Source organism: Peromyscus leucopus, unplaced genomic scaffold (genome assembly GCF_004664715.2).
Source record: "Peromyscus leucopus breed LL Stock unplaced genomic scaffold, UCI_PerLeu_2.1 scaffold_1095, whole genome shotgun sequence".
NCBI classification, from domain to species: domain Eukaryota; kingdom Metazoa; phylum Chordata; class Mammalia; order Rodentia; family Cricetidae; genus Peromyscus; species Peromyscus leucopus.
The window spans coordinates 1-24,939 of record NW_023504221.1 but is presented as its reverse complement, the minus strand read 5'-3'; the positions used below and the strand labels follow the sequence as shown (position 1 = coordinate 24,939).

Here is a 24,939-nt window from a genome sequence, read left to right as displayed (position 1 = left end):
AGGAATTTATTCTATTAATATTCAGCATATTTAGCCTGTTTCTAAACATAGTTTTGTATAGAGAATTTGATCATTTATAAGATGATCAAGCTTTAACTTATATCCTAATAACAATCTTTAATAGCTTATAATTTATATATGACTTATCCTAAAGAATGTACAGTTTAGGTTGACCAATCATGTGCATTTTTACAATGACTACTGGTGTTAAGCATGTTTTTGTTTTGGTTGTGAGACAGGGTCTCACTATATACTCCTGGCTGGCTAGCGCCAAATTCTCAGAGTACTGGGATTGCAGGTGTGCACCACCATTCCTGGCCCGTAAGCATTTCTTTTTTCCTTTTTTCCTTTTTGGTTTTTTGAGACAGGGTTTCTCTGTGTAGCTTTGCACCTTCCTGGAAATTGCTTTGTAGAGCAGGCTAGTCTGGAACTCACAGAGATCCTCCTGCCTCTGCCTCCTGAGCACTGGGATTAAAGGTTTGTGCTGCCGCTGCTGCCTCCACCACCACCAACCGGCTTTATCTCCCATTTGTTATGGTTAGACATTGGAAATGTTTCTTGGCTACTCTGAAATATACACTGCCATTGACTACAATTCTCTATGGGTTACTTTGAACCCACTCATCTTTCCAATATGATATTTACATATTGCTACCAACAGCTGCTCTGTGTTTCCTTCCCACAGCCAGTTTAGCCTTATGTATGTATGTATGTATGTATGTATGTATGTATGTATGTATGTATGTATGTATTTATTATTTATACAGTGCTCTGCCTGCACACCAGAAAGGGATACCATATCTCATTACAGATGGTTGTAAGCAACCATATGTTTTCTGGAAATTGAACTCAGGACCTCTAGAAGAGCAGCCAGTGCTCTTATCCCCTGAGCCATCTCTCCATCCCCAGTCTAGGGATTATTTCCTGCAGGCAAATACTAGTAGACACTGCTTGGTGGAAGGTCAGGTCATTATTCACATTTAAGGTTAACTTAAAGGCCTAGCAATGATCATTCACCATGTTTCCTATTATAGGGAAACTTAGACAGGAAACACAGTCATTCAGACAGGGTCACATAGGCCATCAGTGGCACAAGCTATCTGTCCACAACAACATTTCCAACTTCCCCACCATGGAGACCTAGTAGTTGACCTTCACTCCTCTAGATCATTTCATAGACTCAGGATTCTTAAACGGCTCCCAGATTCATGTCAATCAACATCAAACACCTGACAAAAATGGCCCACCTGTGGCCCAGCTGGAACTAAATGTCAGCCAGATCCTGAGCTGTGTGAGATCTCTCACAGGCTGTCAGGTTTCTCAGGGAAGCTCAATTGGAAGACTAATCATAACCTGTCTGTAGGACAGCCCTGAACAGCAAAGGCTTGGAGTGCTCTGGTTTATACTAAGCAGGGGAGGTCAGTGTAGCTGGAGGGACACGAACCTTGTGTCTCAAGGCAGGAAATGGGTCCCTGAGGACCAGGAGATATACTGAGGTCCCTCATTCTAAGTCTTGAGTGTGACAATCACAAAACACTGCAGCTCAGTTCACTCATGAGAAAGTCCTGGCTATTCCAATACACAGCACAGGAGGCCCCATTATCTCTGAGCACTCAGCCACTCCATCTGCCTTTAATATGCTTCCTGCCTGATTATTTAAGGATTTGGGTCAGCTGAGAGTTAAGAGACTATCTCTTGTATGAGGCATTTGCAAGAATCAGAAGTACCACACATGACAATCATCTCTCTGTAGTCAGCACAGCACTGCTACCCAAGCCCAACATCACAACCAACAATTCCAATCCCTTGGACGGTAATGACTCAGTAGCATTAGTGTGTGATCCTAAGACTCAGAATAAAAAGTACCTGTGGACAATAAATGACCAAAGCCTCTCAGAAGAGGACAGGCTGAAACTGTCTGAAGACAATAGGACTCTCAGTTTACTCAGTGTTGTGAGGACTGACATAGGACCCTATGAACCGGGAACCCAGTGAGGGACTCCCAAGTGATCCATTCTCTCTGAACTTTACCTGTAAGTATTTTCTGTTTCATCCTGGCCCCAACTGCCTAAATACAGAGGGCTAGATCTTCCACACTTGATGCCAGTCCCCTTGGGTTTATGACACTGACCTACCATACATTTACGTAGGCTACCAGGGCATCCTGTGCCAGCCAAAGCATATGTGGACAGGCACAGCATTGAGCTTGAATGGGCTGCAGGGACTTCTCCTGCCTAGAGAGGCTCATGGTGATGGAGACAGGGGACATGTCAGACTCATTCTCAGTGCACACAAAAGTGTGCAGTGGGGATGTTTGTGTGTTGTGCTTGAGAGAGATCAGGGCTTGTCATGCTGAATGAGCACTCTTCTGCTAATCTACACCCCAGCTCTGGATAGGACCTGCTCAACTAATGTTAAAGCACAGCTCAAAGAGATACTATGGCGTTCTACAGTCCAAGATTTCCCCCTCCCTGTGCTGACATCATGTGTGATTTTATTCTCCTTGCTACAGATGGTTCAGATGTCCTGATCATATGCTCCTCAAATATTCATTTCCATTGAAAAACAAACCTCACATCTCCTGCCACACAGATGCTAACCCACCTGCACAGTACTGTTGGTTTGTCAATGGAGAGCTCCAGTCATCCTCCCAAGAGCTCTATATTCCCAATCTCAATATTAATAATAGTGGATCTTATACCGGCCTTGTCTATAACTGTCACTATCCTAATAAGACCACAGCCAAAAACATTAGGATCCTTAGTAAGTGGATCTCTGAAATATCAACACCTGGTTTGGAATGGAGTCTTTTGGTTCTGGGAAGGTGCAGTAGCATTTAATTTCCAGCCCATGTCTATGAGAACAAGCAAAACTCAGTCTTCCCCCAAGCCTCCTGCTCCATCCCTGTGACTAATGGCTTCCTGGTTCTCATATTTCTGTTAGGAGGAGGTTCTGCCAGCCTTGCAAAGCCTTAGCTTATGTGGGGACTTTCCATGGTTAGGAGTGCCTCAAGGTGAAGATTTCTTTCTGTACCTAACACAAGCTTTCCTGTCCTCTCCATTTTCATTTTATAACCTCCATGGCCTACAAGGAAAACACAGGACTTTCAACTGTGCTCATATTCTTACTCTCCAAATTGGCTGAGAATATTCCCCACAGATGGGGACTAGACCTCTACTCAGAGGTCTTTTCCTGTCTCATGGGTATGGTGGCTGGCTCAGCTTTGACTCCATGGGATGGAAAGAGTGGGTGCAGAATGTGCCTGGGAGCCCTGGTGAACCATGTCACTGACAGTTGATGATGATCTTTTGCTTACTCTTCTCAAGGTTCAAAAAACAAATGCCAGCTGAGTGTGGTGGCACACATTTTTGATGCCAGCACTGAGGAGGGAGAGGCAGGTAGATAGTGAGTTTGAGCTCAGCCTCATCTACATAGCAAGTGCCAAGTGAGCTAAGACTGTACAGTGAGGCCCTGTCTCAAAAATATCAGTACTGAGGATTAGAGTGGCAGGCTGTGGTCAGCACTGTGACTATTCACTTCTACTCTGTAGTATTTAATCCATATCCATGGGGCAGGAAATACAATTTTTCTGCAAACAGAAATCCTTCAGTTAGGGATTTCTCCCAGTCCTGAGGTCTAGCCTTTAACATCTCTAATATTAGGTAGGCCATCTTAACACTATGACAAATTTTTTTAATAAAAATTAAAAGGCTATTTAATAAAAGAGAGACATGACTGTTCACACTCACAGAAAATGTGAGCAAGAATTCCCACAAAAATCATTGGGAAATACATTCCCCCCACCATGAGATTTCTGGACATGTGGGCTGAAGAGGCTCCCAGTGTGGTATCTACACAAATTCCCTGAGTCAGGGTTATTGTGGGTGATCCTGGAAGGAGTAAGATTCAGCTCTTTCCTTACAGACCATATCTTGAACATGCGATCTTGCAGAGGGCCCCTTCATTCTATCGCCCTGTGAACTGGCTGAGATCTCTGAGGGGGAAGGACTCTCAGCTGGTCCCCTCCTCTGTTTATTCACAGAACCAGTGATTAAACCCTCCATCCAATTCACCAACACCACAGTCAAAGACCTGACCCCTGTGATACTGAAGTGTTTGTCAAACGACACTGGGATCTCAATCCATTGGCTCTTCAAAGGCCAGAGTCTGAGGATCGGTAATATGATGAGGCTGTCCCAGAACAACAGCATCCTGGAAATAGTCCCTGCCAGGAGTTCGCATTCCGGGGACTATCAGTGTGAAGTATCCAATCAAGTCAGTTCCAAGAGGAGTGACCCCATCCAGCTGGACATAATACGTGAGTGACCTCTGCTCCCTTGTTACTCCATATCCTTGGGGGTGGGGCTAGTTTCTTTATCAACAGAATGCAGAATGGGTCAAAGTCACAAGGAGAAAAACATTGTTCAGAAAACAAATAAGGCCAGCTTGGTGAGAATACATGTTAATCTCATGATACACCAAGCAAGGTGAGCACAGAGCTGCATGCCTTTACCCCCAGCACAACAGAGGCAGAGAAAGTTGGATCTCTATGAGTTCCCAACCACACTGGTCTTAGTAGCCAGTTTCAGGTTAGCTAGAGCTACATAGTGAGAACCTTTCTCAAAAGAGAGAGAGAACATGAAGCAGGAGGCATAGAAGTACAAGTCCACTCAACTGAATGGACCAGGCTCTGCTGACTCCCCATGGGAGACTTGCCTTGGAGGAGGTGGGAATAGGGGGTGTATTGTGTGGGAACACTGGTGGGCTTGGAGAATTAGGACAGGGGAATCTGTGGATGGTGTGTAAAATGAATGGAAAATCTCTTAATAAAAAAAGAAGTACAAGGGCAGCCCAGATTACATTGTGAGACCCGGTCACTAATAACAACAATAGATGTCAATATAGCAAATAGAAATGCAAAGTGATTAAGAGTTTAGGGAGAGCTGGGCGGTGGTGGTGCACGCCTTTAATCCCAGCACTTGGGAGGCAGAGGCAGGCAGATCTCTGTGAGTTTGAGGCCAGCCTGGGCTACCAAGTGAGTTCCAGGAAAGGCGCAAAGCTACACAGAGAAACCCTGTCTCGAAAAACCAAAAAAAAAAAAAAAAAAAAGAGTTTAGGACTTTGAGTCTCTCTCTCTCTCTCACACACATACACACACACACAGACCACCCTCAGAATCTTGTAAAATATTCATGTTACTCTATACCCCATACCACACAACCAAATTTTCTTTACATTATATCTAATAATATGAATACTGCATAGACACTAGTCTTACTGTGTTGAGTACAGGACAAGACAGGAGGAAACAATACATTTTTCACTGTAGACATACTTTTCCAAGTAGTTTGTTTCTAAAGTTTTGATCCATAAATATAAAATCCATAGATAGAATGGACCTGTATTGAGTTTCTTACTACATTTGCATATTTATTCATTTTGTATGGGTGTTCCCCTCATAGTGTGTGGAGGTCATAGGACAATTTATGGGGGCCAGTTCTCTGGGGACAGGGAATTGAACTCAGGTAGGTGAGCAAGCCCTTTATCTGCTAAGCCATTTCACTGTCCTACATTGTTTGTGCATTTATATCTGTGTGGCAGTTGGGGCAGGTACTGGGAGGGAATACAGCAGGCACTCTTCCCAACTGAGCCATCTTGGAGGCCCATATACTGAGTTTCTTATCCTCATGCTCTTTGAACAAGACTTTTTTCTGATAACTGTTTTTTTTTGTGGTATATAGTAGTAGTAGTAATAATAATAGTAGTAGTAGTAATAGTATGTGTGTGTATTTGATTCTTTTTTTTTTGTTGTTTTTTCAGACACAGTTTCTCTGTGTAGCTTTGCACCGTTACTAGAACTGGCTTTGGAGACCAGGCTGGCCTTGAACTCACAGAGATCTACCTTCCTCTGCCTCCCGAATGCTGGGATTAATGCCGTGAGCCACCACCGCCCAGCTGTATTTGATTCGTAACTATTGAGCTATCTCTCAAGACCCATAATCCAAATACATGGAGAGATAGCTCAGTAGTGAAGAGCCCTGGAAGCTTTTCCAAAGGCAGGGATTTAATTCCAGCACACACATGGCAGCTTATTACTGTCTGTAACTGAAGTTCCAAGGAATTCAATATCTTCTTCTGTCCTCCTCATGTACAAAACATGTGTGTGGTGTAGAGACATATAAGCAGCCAAAAGGCCCATGTGATGCATCTGGCATCATAACAAAGACATCATTTGAAATCCAATTTCAAGGTGCTTTCATTCTGTCTCTTAAAAGTCTGATGACTTTCAGCTCTGATCCATTTTAGGTCTTTGATCCATGTAGAGTTGATTTGTATATGTTGTTAGGTGAAGGCTTAACTTCATTCTTTTACCTGGATATCACATCTTCCAAACATCCCTTGTTTGACTGATTTTTCTTCCAACATTGTGCTGTCTTAGCAGCCTGATAAAAACTCATCTGGGCACAGAGGGTCAGATCGACAGTAAGAATGCCTTCTAATTACTGTAACTCAATAGGACAACTCTGTTTCACACCAATTAATTCAAAAGTGCTAGCAGAAATGAATGATTTAACAAACATAAAAAGTGACAGATAAAATGCTGGATATGCCAACTGTGCCCCATAAACACACATATTGATCATATTAGCTAATCTTTAATTTAATCATGGCCAGTGTGCATGAGCAATTGTGGGCTTTCCGATTCTATTTCACTGATCTGTATGTCTGCCATTACGTCAGCAGTAGACTATTTTGATTGTTGCAGCTTTGTACTAAAATTAGGAAATCATGTAGGATGTCTTGAAATTTTGTTCTTTTTTTATTTTCAAGATACTTTTAAGGCCAGGTACAGTGGTATTGCCTCTAACCCCAGCTCTTGGGAGCAGAGATAGGTGGAACTCTGGGAGTTTGAGGCCAGCTTGATCTATATAGTGAGTTTCAGGACAGCTAGAATAGACTTTGCTATTTCTGTGCAAAATGCCACTGGGGTTTGGATCTGATGTGCATAGAACTGATAGACTACATTTAAGGATGATATTGTCATCTATTAAAAAAGTCTTTCAGGCAAGCTGGCTCATGCCTGTAAATCCAGCCACTCAAGAAGTTGAGGCAAGAGTATCAAGTTCTGAGTGCCTACCACAACCAATTCAAGGCCAGCCTGATTAATTTAGTGACATCCCGTTTCTAAATAAAAATTAGAAGGCAGAGCTTAGAGTACAGTTCAGTGGTAGTGCATTGTTTACCATGCACAAAGCCCTGGGTTCAACCCTAGTACTACAGTACAACAGTGATAATGAGATTAAGTCTTCCAACCCATCAACCCCAATGGCTGTCATTTCTTGTCTTCTTTCATCATCTCTTATTTGGTAGTTTTCTGAGTGCAAGTCTTTTATCACCTTGGTGGAGTTAATTCTAAGTATTTTATTCTTTTTGGTGCTTTCACAAATAAATACTTTCTTCATTTCCTTTCCAATTGTTCACTGTTAAGGCTGGGATTATTGCTCAGGGGCTGAACACTTGCCGGGCACGCATGAGGCCCTAGGTTTAAGCTCCACTACTGTCAGGAAAAACAAAAATCCAATTGTTCATGGTCAATAGTAGTATACAGAAATACAGCTCACTTGGGCATGTTCATTTCATTAACTAACAAATTTACTAGTTTTCCTCATTTACTTCTGAGAACTTTCTGTAGAATGTTAAAAGGATTTTCTACGAACAATTTCCTGTCTTCTACAGATATCTTTAGCACCTCATAATTGGGCACCTCCATTTCATTGTCTAGCCTAATGGCTCTGTGTACCACTCCTAAGAGTCACTTGAACAGATGTGGTCCCAGCAGCTCTTTCCTTACAAACCATATCTTGAACCCAAACATGCAATCTTGCAGAGGGCCCCTTCATTCTATGGGCCCTGTGAACTGGTTGAGATTTCTGAGAGTGAAGGACTCTCAGTTCGTCCCCTCCACTATTTATCCACAGATCCAGTGACTCCACCCTCCATCCAAGTCACCAACACCACAAGCAAAAATAACATCTCTGTGTTCCTGACCTGCTTGTCAAACGACACTGGGGTCTCCATCCATTGGCTCTTCAAAGGTCAGAGTGTGAATCTCACAGACAGGATACATCTTTCCGACCACAACAGCACCCTCCAAATAGACTCTGTGAGGATTGACGATTCCGGGGACTATCAGTGTGAAGTATCCAATCAAGTCAGTTCCAAAAGGAGTGTCCCCATCCAGCTGGACATAATACGTGAGTGACCTCTGCTCCCTTTTTACTCCATATCCTTGGGGTGGGGCTAGTTTCTTTATCAACAGAGTGCAGAATGGGTCAAAGTCACAAGGAGAAAAACATTGTTCAGAAAACAAATAAGGCCAGCTTGGTGATGAATACATGTTAATCTCATGATACACCAAGCAAGGTGAGCACAGAGCTGCATGCCTTTACCCCTAGCACAACAGAGGCAGAGAAAGTTGGATCTCTATGAGTTCCCAACCACCCTGGTCTTTGTAGCCAGTTTCAGGTTAGCCAGAGCTACATAGTAGACCCTGTCTCAAAAAGGAGAGAGCACGAAGCAGGAGGCATAGAAGTACAATGCCACTCAACTGAAAGGACCAGGCTCTGCTGACTCCCCATGGAGACCTTGCCTTGGAGGCGGTGGGAATCAGGGGTCGACTGGAGGGGAATGCTTGAGGGTGGGAGGAGGCAGGACAGGGGAATCTGTGGTTGATATGTAAAATGAATAGAAAATCTCTCTATAATAAACAAGAAATACCAGGCTAGCCCAGATTACATTGTGAGATCCTGTCAATAATAACAATAAATATCAATATAGCAAATACAAATGCAAAGTGATTAAGAGTTTAGTGTCTGTGTCAGACACACCATCAAACCTCAGAATGTAGTAAAATATTCATTTTTCTCTACACCCCCCTACACACACATTTTTAACTTCTTTAGATTATTTCCAATACCCAATATAAATACTGCATAGAATCTAGTCTCATTGTATTGAGTACAGGACAAAGATAGGAGGAAACAATACATTTTTCACTGTAGACATACTTTTCCAAGTAGTTTGTTTCCAAGGTTTTGATCCATAAATATAAAATCCATAGATATAAGAGACCTGTAATGACTTTTTTACTCCATTTGCATATTTATTCATTTTGTGTGCATGTCCCACACCCGTGAATGGAGGTCAGGGGACAGTTTGTGGAAGCCAGTCTCCAGGGACTGGGGATTGAACTTAGGTTGGTGAACCAGCCCTATATCTGCTAAGCCATTTCACTAGCCTACATTTGTTTTTGCATTTATTTCTGTGTGGCAGTTAGGGGTAGGTACTTTGAAGGAGTTTGGTAGGTACTCTTCCCAAATGAGCCATGTTGGTGGTCCATATGCTGAGTTTCTTATCCTCATGCTGACATTTGAAGTATCACATCCCTCCACAAGATGCTTTTTTCTAATAACTCTTTTTGTGGTATGTAGTGTGTGTGTGTGTGTGTGTGTGTGTGTGTGTGTGTGTGTGTGTGTGTATGTGTGTATGGTTTATGAGACTGGAGAGATACCTCAATACTTTAGAGCCCTAGCAACTCTTACAATAGACAGAGGTTCAATTCCCAGCACCCACATGGCAGCCTATTACTGTCTCTAACTGAAGTTCAAAGGATTTTCCAATTTTTTTGGAGTACAGGTTTTGGAAGTATGACCTGATTATTCTCTGATTTCCTCATTGTCAGTTGTTATGTCTCCCTTTCATTTGTAATTTTCCGAATTTGGATGCTCTCTCTGTGTGTCTTTTGGTAGTCTGGATAAGTGCTTGTCTATCTTGTTGATTTTCTTAAAGAACCAACTCTTTGGTTCATTGATTCCTTGTATTGTTCTCTTTGTTTCTATTTTATTGATTTCAGCTCTCAATTTGAATATTTCCTGGCATCTATTCCTCCTGGGTGACTTTGCTTCTTCTTGTTCTAGAGCTTTCAGGTGTGCTATTAAGTCACTAGTGTGAGATTTCCCCAAATTCTTTATGTCGGCATTTGTTGCTATGAATTTTGTTCTTAGCGCTGCTTTCGTAGTGTCCAATAAGTTTGGTGTGTAGTATATTCATTTTCATTGATCTCTAGGAAGTCTTTAACTTCTTTCTATTTCTTTCTTGATGCATTGGTGATTCAGTTGAGCATTATTCAGTTTCCATGAGATTGTAGGCTCTCTGTAATTTTTGTTGTTGTTGCAATCTAACTTTAAACCATGGTGGTCTGATAGAATACAGGAGGTTATTCCAATATTTTGTATCTGTTGAGGTTTGCTTTGTGACCAAGTATGTGGTTAATTCTAGAGAAGGTTTCTTGGGGTGCTGAGAAGAAAGTATATTCTGTTTTGTTAGGGTGGAATGTTCTGTAGATATTGATTAAGTCCATTTGAGTCATAACATCAGTTAAGACCCTTATTTCTCTGTTAAGTTTTGATTTGGCAGATCTGTCCAGTGGTGAGAGTGGGGTATTGAAGTCTCCCACTCTTAATGTGTGGGGTTTTATGTGTGATTTAAGTTTTAGTAATGTTTCTTTTACATATGTGGGTGCCCTTGTATTTGGGGCATAAATATTCAGAATTGAAACTTCCTCTTGGTGTATCTTCCCTGTGATGAGTATGTAATATCCTTCTTGATCTCTTTTGATCAATTTTAGTTTGAAGTCTATTTTGTAGGATAGGTACACCAGCTTGCTTCTTAAGACCATTTGATTGGTAAGACTTTTCCCAGCCTTCTATTCTGAGGTAGCGTCCATCTATGAAATTGAGGTGTGTTTCTTGTATGCAGCAGAAAGATGGGTCCTGTTTTAGTATTCGTTCTGTCAGCCTGTGTCTTTTTATAGGTGAATTAAGTCCATTGATATTAATGGATATTAATGAACCATGATTGTTATTTCCTGTTATCTTTTGGTGGTAGTGAGTGTGTATTTCTCTTCTTTGGACTTTGCTGCTGTGGGGTATGTATTGCCTGTATTTTCGTGGGTGTATCTGACTTCCTTAGGTTGGAATTTTCCTTCTAGTACTTTTTGTAGGGCTGGATTTGTGGGTAGGTATTGTTTAAATCTGATTTTGTCCTAGAATGTCTTGTTCACTCCGTCTATGGTGATTGAAAGTTTTTCTGGGTATATTAGTCTAGGCAGGCATCCATGGTCTCTTCATGTCTGCATTATGTCTGTACAGGTCCTTCTGGCTTTCAAAGTCTCCATTGAGAAATCGTGTGTTATTCAGATGGGTTTGCCTTGATAAGTCACTTGGACTTTTTGTTTTACTCCTCTTAATATTCTTTCTTTATTCTGTAAATTTAGTTGTTTAATTACTATGTGGCCATGGGACTTTTTTGGGGGGAGGGGTCTACTCTGTTTGGTGGTCTATAGGCTTCTTGAATCTTCATAGGTATTTCTTCCTTTTAGTTGGAAAGTTTTCTTCTATGATCTTGTTGAAAATATTTTCTGTGCCTTTGAGTTGGTATTCTTCTCCTTCTTCTATCCTTGTTATTCTTAGATTTGGCCTTTTCATGGTATCCCAGATTTCCTGGACGTTTTGTGCTGTGACTTTTTTGGCTTTGGTGTTTTCTTTGACTGATGAATCTATTTCCTCTATCGTATCCTCTACACCATTGATTCTCTCTTCCTTCACTTGTATTCTGTTGGTTATGCTTGTATCTGTGTTTCCTGTTTTTTATTCAGATTTCTTATTTCCAGTATTCCCTCTCATTGTGTCTTCTTCATTGTTTTTATATCCTTTTTCAGGTCTTGAAGTGTTTCCCTGCCATGTTTAATTGCTTTTTCATCATTTTCTTGGCTTTCTTTAAGGGATTTATTGATTTATTTCAATTTTTTATTTGTCTTTTCCTCTATTTGTTTTTTGATTTCTTCCATTTTTTGTTTGTCTTTCCCTCAATTTCATTTTTCATTTTTTCTTGAAAGGCCTCTAGCATCTTCATGATGCTGTTTTTAAGGTTGCTTTCTTCTGCTTCTTCTACATTGTGATGTTCAGATCTTGCTGTTGGAGGAGGGCTAGGTTCTGGTGATGCCATATTGCTCTTTATATTGTTGTATATATTTTTTCCCTTGACTTCTGCCCATGTCCTCCTCTAACAGGTATAAGAGGTGCCTGTGTCTGAGTGAGTTGCTATTGGCCCACTCTGGGCTTATTGTGTCTGTGTCTTAGGGGGTCCCTCTAAGTGCATTCTTAGTTCTTGGTCTAATTGGAGCAGGCAGAATCTGTGTCTCAGGGAGCTGCTCTTGAGTCAACCCAAGCTTGTTGATTCTGTGACTCATGGAGTCACTCTTGGTCTTATCAGGGCTCTTGGTCCAACCAGAGCTTACAGATTCTGTGTTTCAGGAAGCCTCTCTTGGACCAATGAGAGGTGGCAGATTCTATGTCTCAGAAAGCCACTCTTGGTCTAATGAGGGCTGACAGATTCCTGGTCTCAGGAGGTTACTCTTGTTCCAATGAGAGGTCTTTGTCCAATGTTGGCTGCTGGCATTGTTTCCATGCCTCAGGAAGTGGCTGGGGTCTCAGGAGGATGGGTATGGAGGCAGGGTGTATAGATTATAAGGTCAAGTGGGGGGCCTTGGTGTGGGTGGGGCCTTCCTGCAGAAGCCTTGCCTGCTGGCCAGCAACTGGGACAGAGTTGGGCAGGGGTTTCCAGGGACCAGCTGTGTCCCAGGGATGGGGCCAACGGGCAGGACTCTCTGGGTATGGAGCCTCAATATTCTTTCAGTTAATTCCTGGCCACAGGAACCAGAGAGGTAAATATTTACATTGACCACAATTAGGACAACAAGAAAAAGATGTGATCATTAAAAATAACTGTAATTTTAATGTAAAAATAGCTATGTGACTTTCTCCCATCTTCAGAGCCTTCCAAGGACTTCGAGAGAGGTAGCATAAAGCACAATCACTCCCCACCCGCCACAGTCAAGGACTTGAAGGAAGACACATGGCCAGCCTAGAAACACAGTACTTACGGGAGTACTAGGAGAAAATACCCTGTTTATTGCCTCACCTCTCCTAATCTACCTTCTTACAAGAAGTACACTCCCCAAAGGAACAAACAGATGTCAGACACAACCAGAGAGTTATTGTCTGCTTGCTTGGTGAGGATAAATTTATGGTGATGCTTCTTCTCTTTTCTGTCCATGACAGGTGAACATCGACCTTCATTGCGGGCTTTCATTGGCATTATTGCCCAATGTCTGATGGGGCTGATTGCAGTAATGTTTTTACTGGGTTTCCTGTGGCGCAGCCATCGTGGCAGGTGAAGTGTCTTACACCCTTCCACCTACTCTTCCATTCCCTCTATGCTTGGGAAAAGGGAAGAGGCTTTCCTCACTTTGTGTCTGGACTCCATCTTCTTCTCTTTGCTATGTGTGTGCTGTGTTCCTCATATCACTGCCTTCCTATGTCCTGTACCTCACTCTCTGATGGTCATGTTCACTCCTTTCCCTGTGAAGTTTGGGGATAAATTGACTTCATCTTTCACCAGGGAGCCACAAAATGAGAACGATATTAAACAAGAGGACAATGAGCCAACCAACCTCAATGAAACCTCAAAAGAAGCCTCAAAAGAGAAACCTAAAAAGGACAAGAAGCCAAAAGTAAATTCTCATCCAAAGTACCACCCCCAGCACCAGTTAGAAAACAGCCAATATGATGGGGTAAAAGGATCAAAGGCTAGGAGGGGCTGGTTAGATTGGAAAAGGAGGCAGCACCAAGAAAGGCAGTGGCAGCCATGGTGTGAATGCACAGCAAGGACACCAAGCAGCTCCCAGGAAACATTGGCTCCCAGGGTCCTTCCCAACTGAGGAACCAAACAACAGTGACAGTGTCTCCCATTTCTTTAGGGAAAGAAGTAAGAGCATGCTCAGTGAGGACAACTGGACCCATCCACCCACAGTAAGTAAAGGCACTGACCCTCAGGAATCAAAGGTCCCACCACCTGCCTGTCCTTCCATGGCATCCTGGTCAGCAACCACTGTCTCCTGTCTGACTTACAGAGCAGATCTTCTCTTCTCAGACTCTAGCTGGCATTTTCTTTAGGTTTCGAAGTAGCTCCCAAATAAAGACAAGGAGACTTATTAATTATGAATGCTCAGCCTTAGCTTAGGCTTGTCCAACTAGCTCCTTTACCTTAATTTAAACTATTTCTATTCTTCTGTGTTTTGCCTCAGGCCTTTTAACCTTTCTTTCATTCTGTATGTCCTACTTTCCTGCTTCCTCCCTGTCTGTCTTTCTGGCCCCCAGATGTCTCCCTGGCTTCTTTTTCCTTTCTTTTTGGAACCTAAATACCTCCTCCTACTTACTCTCCTGCCTAGATGTCCCACCTATCTATCCCCCCCTCACTATTAGACATTCAGCTTTTTCTTAGAAAGTCCGGTGTCTTGGGCAGTCAAGATAAACCAATAACACATGTTTACATAGTTATACAAACACAACACATCTTTGCGTTGTTTAACAATTATTGCACAACACCAGCCCTCAGGTCCTGTAGGTCCTCACCCCCTTCCCAGCCACAGGAGACTAAGTCAGTGCTGAGGGGAGACTCAGTTCACCTAGGCTAGGCTGGCATGAGGGAACCACATGTCCAAGAGCAGGTTCCTTATCCTAATGCCTTCCCTGCTGTGTGTGAAGGTTGTGGGCATTCATTTTCCCTAAGGGAGACTCTCTACTGTGTGTGTCTGGGTCCCAAGGACCACTGTGCTCCTCCTTGTCATAGGAACATGTCAGTCACAAATACCACTGAGGAAAGGATAATCAAGGCATTGTGAACTTGGAGAACTCCTGAACTGAATAATCCAGGTCTCAGTCCTTGTTACTTTTCCTCTGGTCCTAATAAGCTAAGTCTGTGAAACAGACTCTGTAGGAGTCTGGACTTGGGCATGACACCCCTCACCCCCTACCCTACATCTACCACCACCTCCTGCCACCTCTTTTCGATACAAATCACAAGTCTTAGATGAGCTTTTCACTTCCATGATCTGGTGACTTCTCTTGCTTCCCCAGGTCACGTGACAATCTCCTAATGAGGTAAGCACTGCCACTTTCACTGCCTGCTTCCTCTCAGATGACTCTGGAGAGATGGGGACACTCAGAACCACAACTGTGTGTCCTTAGTTCCTCGTGCAGCAGATGAGGAGCTGCACCCTTGTAGTCTGGCAGATGGATTCAGACAAGACACATCCTGTCGTGTAGAAGACTGGCAGGTTTCTTAGAGAATGATGGGAGGCATGCTCAACAGTGAGGGTGGACATTGTCCAAAGGGCCACTGCAGATGAAAGGCCCTCAAGGAGCGAGAGTGGACAATGGCCAGGGAACATGGGCTGCATGTTAAAGTTGGCCGGGTGCTGTCTTCTAAAGTCTCTAGCACAGGAGGCCTTCATGAGATGTTGTTCTGTGCAGGACAAACAGACCATGTGGGTTGACTCTAAAGGAGGGGACTATTGTGTGTCTCTGTTCCTTTCCAGAAGGCTCCAGCCACATAGTAACTTATATTCTTCTTAGCAATTGAGATGGTCACTTAGAGAATTTAAAGGCTGGAAATGTAGTCCTATTGCTAGAGTGCTTGCTGGCTGCCCCTGGCCTAGGTTTGATCCACAGAATCACAGTGGAGCACACCTGCAGTCACAGCACTTGGTCCCTGGAGAACATGGGGACTCCCTGGGCTACACGAGAGCCGGTTCACACCAACACACACACACACACACACACACACACACACACACACAAACCAGGATTAGGGCAGATGAGTTTTTTAGTGTGTAAAGTGCAGTTTACAAATCTAACATCTGAGTTCAGTCCCCAAACCCTGAGGTGAATGGAGAACCCCCTCCTGCAAGTTGTCCTCTGAGATGCACCCATGTTCTGTCTGTCTGTCTGTCTGTCTGTCTGTCTGTCTCTTTCTCTCTCTCTCTCTGTCTTGAGACTGACTGTACTATTATACTTTTCAGGTGGATGGAGCTTCATATTATTTCCTGGAAAACAATGTCCAGCAACACAAATCCCTAACTTCAGTCTTCACATCTCCACCAGCAACAGCAATGGTCTTCTGAAATAAAAAAAAAAAAATCGGAACCTGTCCCATTAGCTGCTGCTCATGTATTCCCAGTCTCCTGCCCCTCACTGGGTGGGTGGGGAGTGGCAGAGGGTCCCCAAAGGACACAATGCTGCAGCCCCAGCCTTCAGAGTCAGCAGAGAGAAAGGCAGATAATTGATTGGGTAGCCGGCGGCTAGCAGGAAAGGTATTGCTGGTGAGGGATTGCACCCTTTAGACCACAGAGCATGAGTACTTTATGAAGTCCGCTGTACCGGGGAGTCAGCTAAGTAGTGATCCGAAATCTGGCTGTGGCAGAGAAAAATGGGCTGTGGTAGGGGATGACTTCACTGGGGAAAGCCCTCTGACAGTTAGGTGACTATGTGTGTAGATTCTTGGCATGCGATCTCTGCCCTCAGAAGGATGACAATGTAGAGTGGCTTGTGTACAGTTCTAGGAGTCCAGTGGCAGCCACTCTGTACCTATTAGCTGACATGGGATTTTTGCTGTACACGTGCCGGGCCATGAAATCCAAGGTCCTGCAAACAGGTTGGTCACAGCTGCAGTTCCATGGTGGAGAGATACAATCTCCCATGCATGTCTGTTTGGGATTCTATTTCACCTCTCAGCTGTGACTTGTTCTCTAGTCCCATAAAGCTAAGTGGCCAAGCACATGAAGCACTCCTCGACATTTGCCCACTCTGTTCTCAGGTCTTCCTCCCACACACTACTGTCTCCTTAGCTCCCTGACACTAGCTCCTTCTCCTACTGGGGAATGTCTAGTGTCCTATCACATACTCCAGATTCCTCTCTTGCTCATACTTCCTGCTCTTGTCAACACTTAGCTCTGTGGGTCCCTCTGTTCTAATTGCATCTGTCTCCCTGTACATCTCTGCCCCACTGCTGTGACAGGAGAGTAGTGACTGAAAAGGGTGCATCAGGAAAGAAACTAGTTGACCCAGAAGACTTGAAGCCTGTGACTAAGAGTAATGCCAGGGATAGGAGCTGGAGAGGTGGTTCGGTGGATATAAGCACTTGGCTGCTCTTCCAGTGACTCAGATCCCCATCAACCACACAGCTAAAAACCTTTTGTAAGTGTAGTCTCAGGGGATCTGATACCATATTCTCTCTCCAGGGGGTACCAGACATATACACAATGTACAGACATACATGCCAGCAAACCACCAACTACCACCAGCACCACCAGCACTACCACCACCACCACCACCACCACCATCACCACCTACATACACAGGCATAGAGGGACAGGCAGGGAGTGTACACAAACACAGATCAGTGACTACTAATTAAAGTCCTATAAAGGGCCTTCTGGATCCTAGCTTCTACCTAGGAGCTCAGTGAGATCAAAGGAAAATCCAAATGTGACCACTTTGCATTCATAGTTACCTCTGTGCTGACACATATGGATACCCTGTCTTGGATGAAGTCCATGGCAGTCCTTCCTCTGTGTCTTTACTTTGCTCTTTGGGGCCCACATACCTGCACTCTTTGGGTACTTTCTTCTGTTATATTCATGTTTGAGATCCATTGTTTGAGAAATAAAGTGGTGGCCACCCACATTTCTATGTTCCCCATGGACTCATGCCCTGGTGATGTGTGGGCTCATTTATCATGAGCTGACCTCACCACACAGAAAGAAACCAAGTGACTTTGTTGCCATCTTGGCTGGTGACTTCATCAAGATAGAGGTGACCATGTGACCTGGCCATTATCTTGGTTAGTGACTATTGAAATATTTACCAGTGTTGAGAGCCCTCACAGGATCACTGCACTCCTAGGACTGTGCCACAGGCAGTCAGGTACACATCCCAGCCCTCCTCTTCCAACTTTTCCATTTTAATTTCATCTTCTGTATTCCTAATGGGATCGTGGAATTGGGAGACTCAGAAGAGACTCCCACATGGGCTCTATTACCACATGATAAAATCGACACTTGTGTCATTTCATTGTGGAGATAGGGGCGGTTCAAGACAGGGGCTTTCTGGGTAACAATTCTGGCCTCCTGGAACTTGCTGTGTAGACAAGGCTGGCCACAAACTCAATCAGATCTGCCTGGCTCTGCCTCCTGAGTGCTGGAATTAAAGGTGTGTGCCACCACCACCCACTTTTAATGTATCTTAAGGAGGGTATACCCAAACTCCATGGTGCAGTTTTTGGATTGGCACATTTTTTTGCAGGATATATTTACAGCTTTCTATAGGAGTTTTCCCAGCCATGTGCCTCTAACAATACCAACAGCAGCTAACACTTTCAAACTGACAGTCTTTTAATGGAGAGAATAAAGAACCCAGTGTCTAATATAAAAATCATAAGATGGTTAATAAATGTCACCAGTATAAAAAATTGGACACTTACAGGCATATGCACAGTAATATATAAGACTTATCACTCCTAAATTTTGAAGACGATGGAGAGCCAGAGGTTCTTTTGTTTTTTATTTTATTTTATTTTCCAATACCATTCAGTTCTACATATCAGCCACGGGTTCCCTTGTTCTCCCCCCTCCCACCCCTCTCCCCTTCCCCCCAGCCCACTCCCTATTCCCACCTCCTCTAGGGCAAAGCCTCCCCTGAGGACTGTGATCAGCCTGGTAGACTCAGTCCAGGCAGGTCCAGTCCCCTCCTCCCAGATTGAGCCAAGCGTCCCTGCATAAGCCCCAGGTTTCAAACAGCCAACTCATGCAATGAGCACAGGACCTGGTACCACTGCCTAGATATCTCCCAAACAGATCAAGCCAACCAACTGTCTCACCTATTCAGAGGGCCTGATCCAGTTGGGGGCTCCTCAGCCTTTGGTTCATAGTTCATGTGTTTCCATTCATTTGGCTATTTATCCCTGTGCTTTATCCAACCTTGCTTTCAACAATTCTTGCTCATATAAACCCTCCTCTTTCTCGCTAATTAGACTCCCGGAGCTCTATCCGAGGCCTAGCCATGGATCTAAATGTGAACATTTTTTTTCCTGTCGTGTTAGAAAAGGGATATAAAGTCCAAGCAAAGAGTGTTGCTTTATACATGAATCACAGAAAACTTGGTAAATAAAAGGATATGTGAGCCAGTCTTAATTTGTTATATTAATCTAATCATGTAGAGTGGACATGACTTTCTTTTAATAAGGAGGTATTGCCAAGCAGATCTCTTCTGAGTCAGTCAGCTCCCATACTGAGGACTCCTACTGAGCCTGTTTGGAAAAGATCAACAGCTGGGCATGTGGAGAGCTGGGTCTTTGAGAGGGTAATCAAGATTGACAGGCCCTGGGCCCTACTAACCAAACGGAAGAGAGGGAGGATCCAAAGTGACAGAATCACAAATGAATAAAAGAAACATCACAACAGACACCAAAGAAATTCAGGATATTGTAAGGGACTACTTTAAAAATCTAAACCCCATTAAGTTGGAAAATCTAAAAGAAATGGATGAATTTCTAGATTCACCCAAACTACCAAATTTTAACCAAGAAGAGATCAATCAAACTAACCTGACACAAAACAACAAGATAAGATTCTCTGTTCGGGTCTGGCAGTGAGTTGTGGGGCACACTTGCAGAAGTTTAGGGGCAGTGTACTGGCTAGTAGTACATCATTTTGACACAAGCTAGAGTCATGAAAGAGAAGGGAGCCTCAATTATGAAAATGCCACCGTAAGATCCAGCTGTAAGACATTTCTCAATTAGTGATCAATGGGGGAGGGTTCAGCCCATGGTGGGTGGTGCCATCATTGGGCTGGGGTCCTGGGTTCTATAAGAAAGCAGGCTGAGAAAGCCATGTGCCCCAAGCCAGTAAGCAGCACCTCTCCATGGACTCTGCATCAGCTCCTGCATCCAGGATCCTGCCCAGCTTGAGTTCCTGTCCTGACTTCCTACAGTAAAGGACAGTGGTGTAGAAGTACAAGGCAAATAACCCCTTTCCTCTCCAACTTGCTTTTTGGTCATGGTGTTTTGTTGAAGCAATAGAAACCCTAAGACAGGCGGTGATCCTGTTATTTCCCAGAGAAGGAGTTTAAACAAAAAAGCACTATCCACAAAACATCCAGGAGTGGTCTGGGCCCTCCTTACACAAATCTACCAGACAACTGAGTGCTCAGGAACAATGTCAAAACCTTCCAGAACAAATGAGGAGATGAAATCTTGTTCCTGTCTATCTTTAGAGAGGTGAAAACCCCTAAATGAAATACTGCCAAAATCAGTTGCAGAATTATAACCTTGACTATGTTTCAGGAATGTGGGTGATTTAACATTAGAAAATCCATCACTGCCTTTCAGAAAATCAACATATTAACCAGAAAACCACGATCATTTGAAAAGCAGGAAAATGGCCTTTGATTCATGCCCACATATGATTTAAGTACCAAAGAAACAGATTATGAGAGAAGGGGACCATTTGGATTGATATAGACATCTACTAAACGTGAATTTAAACACTGTGATAAGCCTGTGATTTTGGACTAAGTCCTCAGGTCAATATGGAGTCACTCACACTGTTAGCCTAATTTTCTTAGTAGTGCACACATGTCACCTGTGGACTGGTGTTTGCTAGTTAGAGAAGGCAGGCTTTACGCAGTCATAGGTGTTGGTCATGGATAGCAGATGGGGTTGAACAAACCCTTATGTTTGAGATACCTCACTCAAGTTTTCCACCTGTGAATTCTTCCAGAGTACATTGCAGCCCCACATTTTCTGACCCTGTCCTGATTTTAAGGACAGTCTCATTCTAGACACAGGAATAGAAGCCAGTGTCTGTCTTTCACACAATTATTATTTTGTCTTTGACAAAATATCAAGTATCAGGGTCAATGGGGACCCATGAGAACACTGCCTGACTGCATCACACCCACCTCCTACAGACATTCTCTCTGCCCAGCCCGTGGGAACATCACAAAAGCAGAGACCACCCACATGACACCCAGAGCATGCAGAATCTGAGGCCAGAACCGCCACAGGGTTGGTGAGCAAATCCTCATTTGGAGTAGAGCTTTAGAGGAGACATGTGCCTAAGGGCCACGCCCATGACTCACCTCAGACCACAGGAAGGCCAGTGCTCTGGGCCTTTCCAGGTATGATGCCCATGACTTTGAGGTAAATTGAGGTTTGTGACATACAGTAGGTACCATGGATGCACAAAAGACAGAGGGGCCAATCATAGCGTACAATTTGCATGTCAGATTGGAAGAGTGAGGTTGTGTTAAGCCCCCTTGGCTACTGTGGACAAGCTTTATAGTCATGTCCAGTTAGACTCCACACCCAAGACTTCCTGTGTAAACATCCCTGCCTAGTCAGTTAGAGGAAAAGGCTGTTCTCTCCACCCTGGTAGAGGCAGCTACTCTCCTGTACTCCTCATTCCCAAATAAATCTCTTTCTCAAAAGAGTTTTGGGTGTGAAGATCTTCATTCACTGGCATCGAGAAGATCCTTGCTGAGATGTCCCTCAGTGGACAAAACAAGAGAGAGAGAGGGCTGAAAGAGCAGGGCAAGGAGGAGCTGAACAGAAGATGTTTGCTGAGATCTTCTCAGTGGACAGACGAGAGAGAGCTGAAAGTAACACTTTTCTCTGGAGTGGGAGGAGATTGCTACATTTCTGCAGGGGTTTCCCCTTTCCTGGAGTGAAGCAAAAGAAGCAACATCTTAGGCTGGAAAAGCAGAGCTCTGCTAGGAAGCCTCCTTAAGTGGGGGCTCAGCAAAGCTCAGCTGTAGAGGCTCTCCAGGAGAGGAGCAAAATTGCTATATCCTGCTGAGAGTCCGTCCCCATTACACCAGGTATACATTGACTTTCCTGAACAGTCAGGATACCCTTCCCTGCTGAAGCAGTTTCAGGCCTGACTCTCCCGAGAAGTCAGAAAATTTTTCCTTCCATGGTTGTGCTGATTCTCTGCAGTTCCAGCCATCAGAGCTGTGCTAAATAGCTCCAGGTGTCCAGGACACCTTCAGGGCAGAGCTGTTGTTCTGAGCAGCTCCAGGTGGTGTCTGGGATACCTCATCTTTCAGGGTTGAACTGTCTCCTTGCAGTTTCAGCCATCAGAGTTGTGCTATAATGCTCAAGGTGTTGCCTGACTCCCCAAGTAGTCAGGACACCAAACCCACAGAGTTACAAAACTCAAATGTTTTGCAACCAATTTACTTACACTTTGAATACAAGGATTAGTTCCACTTCCTGGTGCTCTTTCTCCTCAAATTGTACATTTTGTATTTTTTCCTTGTTCAACTTCCTCTTTTTCATTATAAATCTGTATAAGAGTGGCCAGTCTCATCCCCCACTCCTCACCCTCTGCCACCCACACACACACACAACCACTCTGCTCATATAGATCTCATCCACTTCTCCTTCACAGGGTCATCCATGTGTGTCCCTCCTAGGGTCTTTTCCTGTTAGCTAGCCTCTCTGGAGCTGTGGATTGCAGTCTGGCCATTCCTTCCCTCACATCTAGTATCCACTTATGAGTGATTACATACTGTTTGTCCTTCTGAATCTGGGTTACCTCACTCAGGATGATATTTTATAGTTCCATCCATTTGCCTGCAAATTTCATAATATCATTGTTTTTTACTACTGAGTAGTACTCCATTGTGTATATGTGCCATATATTCTTTATCCATTCTCCAGTTGAGGGGCATCTAGGTTGTTTCCAGGTTCTTGCTATTACGAATATTACTGATATGAACATAGTTGAGCATGTGTCCTTGTGGTAAGATTGAGCATTCCTTATGCCCAAGAGTGGTATAGCTGGGTCTTGAGGAAGACTTATTCCTAATTTTCTGAGAAACCACCATATAAAGCCCTACTACTACTGGACAGGAAGACAGAGCAACAAGGGCATCTAGAAGGTGGGCCCAGGGGCTGAGAAACACTTCTGAAGAAACAGAGCAAGGAAAGGTCAGAAAATGAAGGCACAGAGTGTTTAGAGGAGAAGGTCAGACAAGACAAGCCTACACTCACCAAAGATTCAGAGTGTGACTAGGGATTTTAATGAGTGATAGGTGAGCTCAGTAGACAAGGAGAAGACAATTTCATACAGTGAAAAGATTCAGGGGTAGTGATGAATGGGGGTGATGCTGCTGACTTCCTACCAACAGGACACACACACCAAGGCTGAGAGTTGAAGGCACTCAGGTTCAAATTTTTACCAAATGCAAAAGTCCTAATATTGATAGATTTTTCTCTCTTCCCTCTTAGCCCCACTTTTAACCTACTGGAACTCTCCCACCATTGCCCAAGTCACTGTTGAAGCAATTCCACCATACATTGTTGAAGGGATAAATGTTCTTCTGGCTGTCCAAAACCCACCAGGAGATGTCATAGTCTTTTACTGGTACAAGGGAAAAGCTTCGGCTTGGAGTGGTGAAATTGTCCAAATTATAACAAATAATAGAACAACAACAACAGGGCCTGCATACAGTGGCTGAGAGCTAATATATCTCAGTGGAAACCTGCACTGTCAAAACATTACTCAGAATGATGCAGAAGACTACACACTACTCATACTAAGAAAAGACTGGAGAGTAAAGCAGGCATCCGTGCAGTTCAAGGGACACCTTAAGTAATTCTCTATAACCTCTGGGTCCTGGGTGGAGCTAATCCTACTTCACACATAGGGTTGTCAGTACTGAAAGACACTGTGTTATTGTCCCCACATTGTGGTTCAAACATTGAGTAAAAGACATACAATGGGGAAAAAACAGTAATTGATCAGGATGCCTTACATGAATCCACCCTCAGAGAAGAGTGGTGAGGTAACTGAGCTCAGGCATGTCAGACTCAGCCCAGGGTCTTAGATGCTCATCATGAACATGATCTTCAGAAAGACCCTTCAGGACTCAGTCAAGGCCTGGCTGAGGAAACCATCAGAGTCTCACAGAGAGATGACCTTCAATAGTATTACTCCAGACCTCTTTCCAAGCTGTACCAGGAAACCTGGGAACCTTGTAGAATGAATTGGAATTTGACTTCCTATTGGAGCTGACAGGGGACAATGATGGATTGTAGACTGGGAGCCTGCTGACACTCAGCCTCTGAGAGCCATGTCTGAGGTAGGTCACCTGGGCATCTCCTCCTGAGACTCAGTGTGCTCAGCATAGGTGGAGAGGTAGGAAAGGCAATCAGCCAGACCTTCTGATGGTCTTCTGAGACCTCACAGGAAAGTCAAGCATCCTAAAGAGACAGAAGAACAAGTGTACAAATGGCAGCTCTTTGCCCTCCAGGGGTTCAGCCCAGGGATTATTTCCTGCAGGCAAACACTAACAAACACTGCTTGGTGGAAGTTCAGGTCATTGTTCACATTTAATGTTAACTTGCAGGCATGGCAATGATCATTTAGATTGTCTCCTATTATAGAGATACTAAGACAGGAAACACAGTCAATGAGTCAGGGTCACACAGGCCGTCAGTGGAACAAGCTATCTATCCACAGACACATCTCCAGCCTCACCACCATGGATATCTTACTAGGTGACCTTCAGTATTCTAGATCATTTCATAGATTCAGGATTCTTATAGGGCTCCCAGATTCATGTCAATCAACATCAAACACCTGACAAGAATGGCCCACTTTTTCCCAGCCCGACCTTCATGCCAGCCATATCCTGATCTTTGTGAGATCTCTGACAGGAATTCATGTTACTCAGGGAAGCTCAATGGGAAGACTAATCATTACCTATCTGTAGGACTTGCAGGGAGCTAGTCTACACTCAGCATTGGAGGTCAGTACATCTGGAGAAACTCCCACCTTGTGTCTCAAGGAAGACTTTAGGTCAGTGAGAACCACGAGATAAAGTCAGGTCTCTAATTCCAAGTTTGTCCATCATAAAACAATACAGCACAATTCACTCATGAGAAATCCCATGCTTTTCCCATACACAGCACAGG

The 24,939-nt window shown here is 43.8% G+C and overlaps 1 protein-coding gene across 3 annotated transcripts; it reads left to right on the top strand.

Annotated features, from left to right (window-relative positions):
- Window positions 1-3,998: 3,998 nt before the first annotated feature.
- On the top strand, window positions 3,999-16,110 carry LOC114685347 (carcinoembryonic antigen-related cell adhesion molecule 1-like). Of its 3 annotated transcripts, XR_005090515.1 has the most exons (7): window positions 4,005-4,318; window positions 7,980-8,255; window positions 13,182-13,293; window positions 13,522-13,633; window positions 13,880-13,931; window positions 15,039-15,062; window positions 15,983-16,110. XR_005090515.1 is itself a non-coding variant. In XM_037201683.1 (6 exons), the coding sequence occupies exons 1-5, from the start codon at window positions 4,183-4,185 to the stop codon at window positions 13,889-13,891; spliced, it is 648 nt and encodes a 215-aa protein (XP_037057578.1). In that variant the 5' UTR covers window positions 4,005-4,182; the 3' UTR covers window positions 13,892-13,931; window positions 15,983-16,110. The 3 variants fall into 3 exon arrangements, 2 of the variants coding, with proteins under 2 accessions (XP_037057577.1, XP_037057578.1); XM_037201683.1 differs by lacking the exon at window positions 15,039-15,062; XM_037201682.1 differs by lacking the exons at window positions 13,880-13,931; window positions 15,039-15,062; window positions 15,983-16,110 and having other exon boundaries at window positions 3,999-4,318; window positions 13,522-13,870.
- The last annotated feature ends 8,829 nt before the right edge of the window (window positions 16,111-24,939 follow it).

Excerpts from the sequence above, each read along its gene's own strand:
- LOC114685347 (XM_037201682.1), top strand. The coding sequence starts at position 4,183 with ATGATGAGGCTGTCCCAGAACAACAGCATCCTGGAAATAGTCCCTGCC. Across the intron at positions 8,256-13,181 it reads CATCCAGCTGGACATAATAC|GTGAACATCGACCTTCATTG; the intron begins GTGAGTGACCTC and ends TGTCCATGACAG. Across the intron at positions 13,294-13,521 it reads TGGCGCAGCCATCGTGGCAG|GGAGCCACAAAATGAGAACG; the intron begins GTGAAGTGTCTT and ends ATCTTTCACCAG.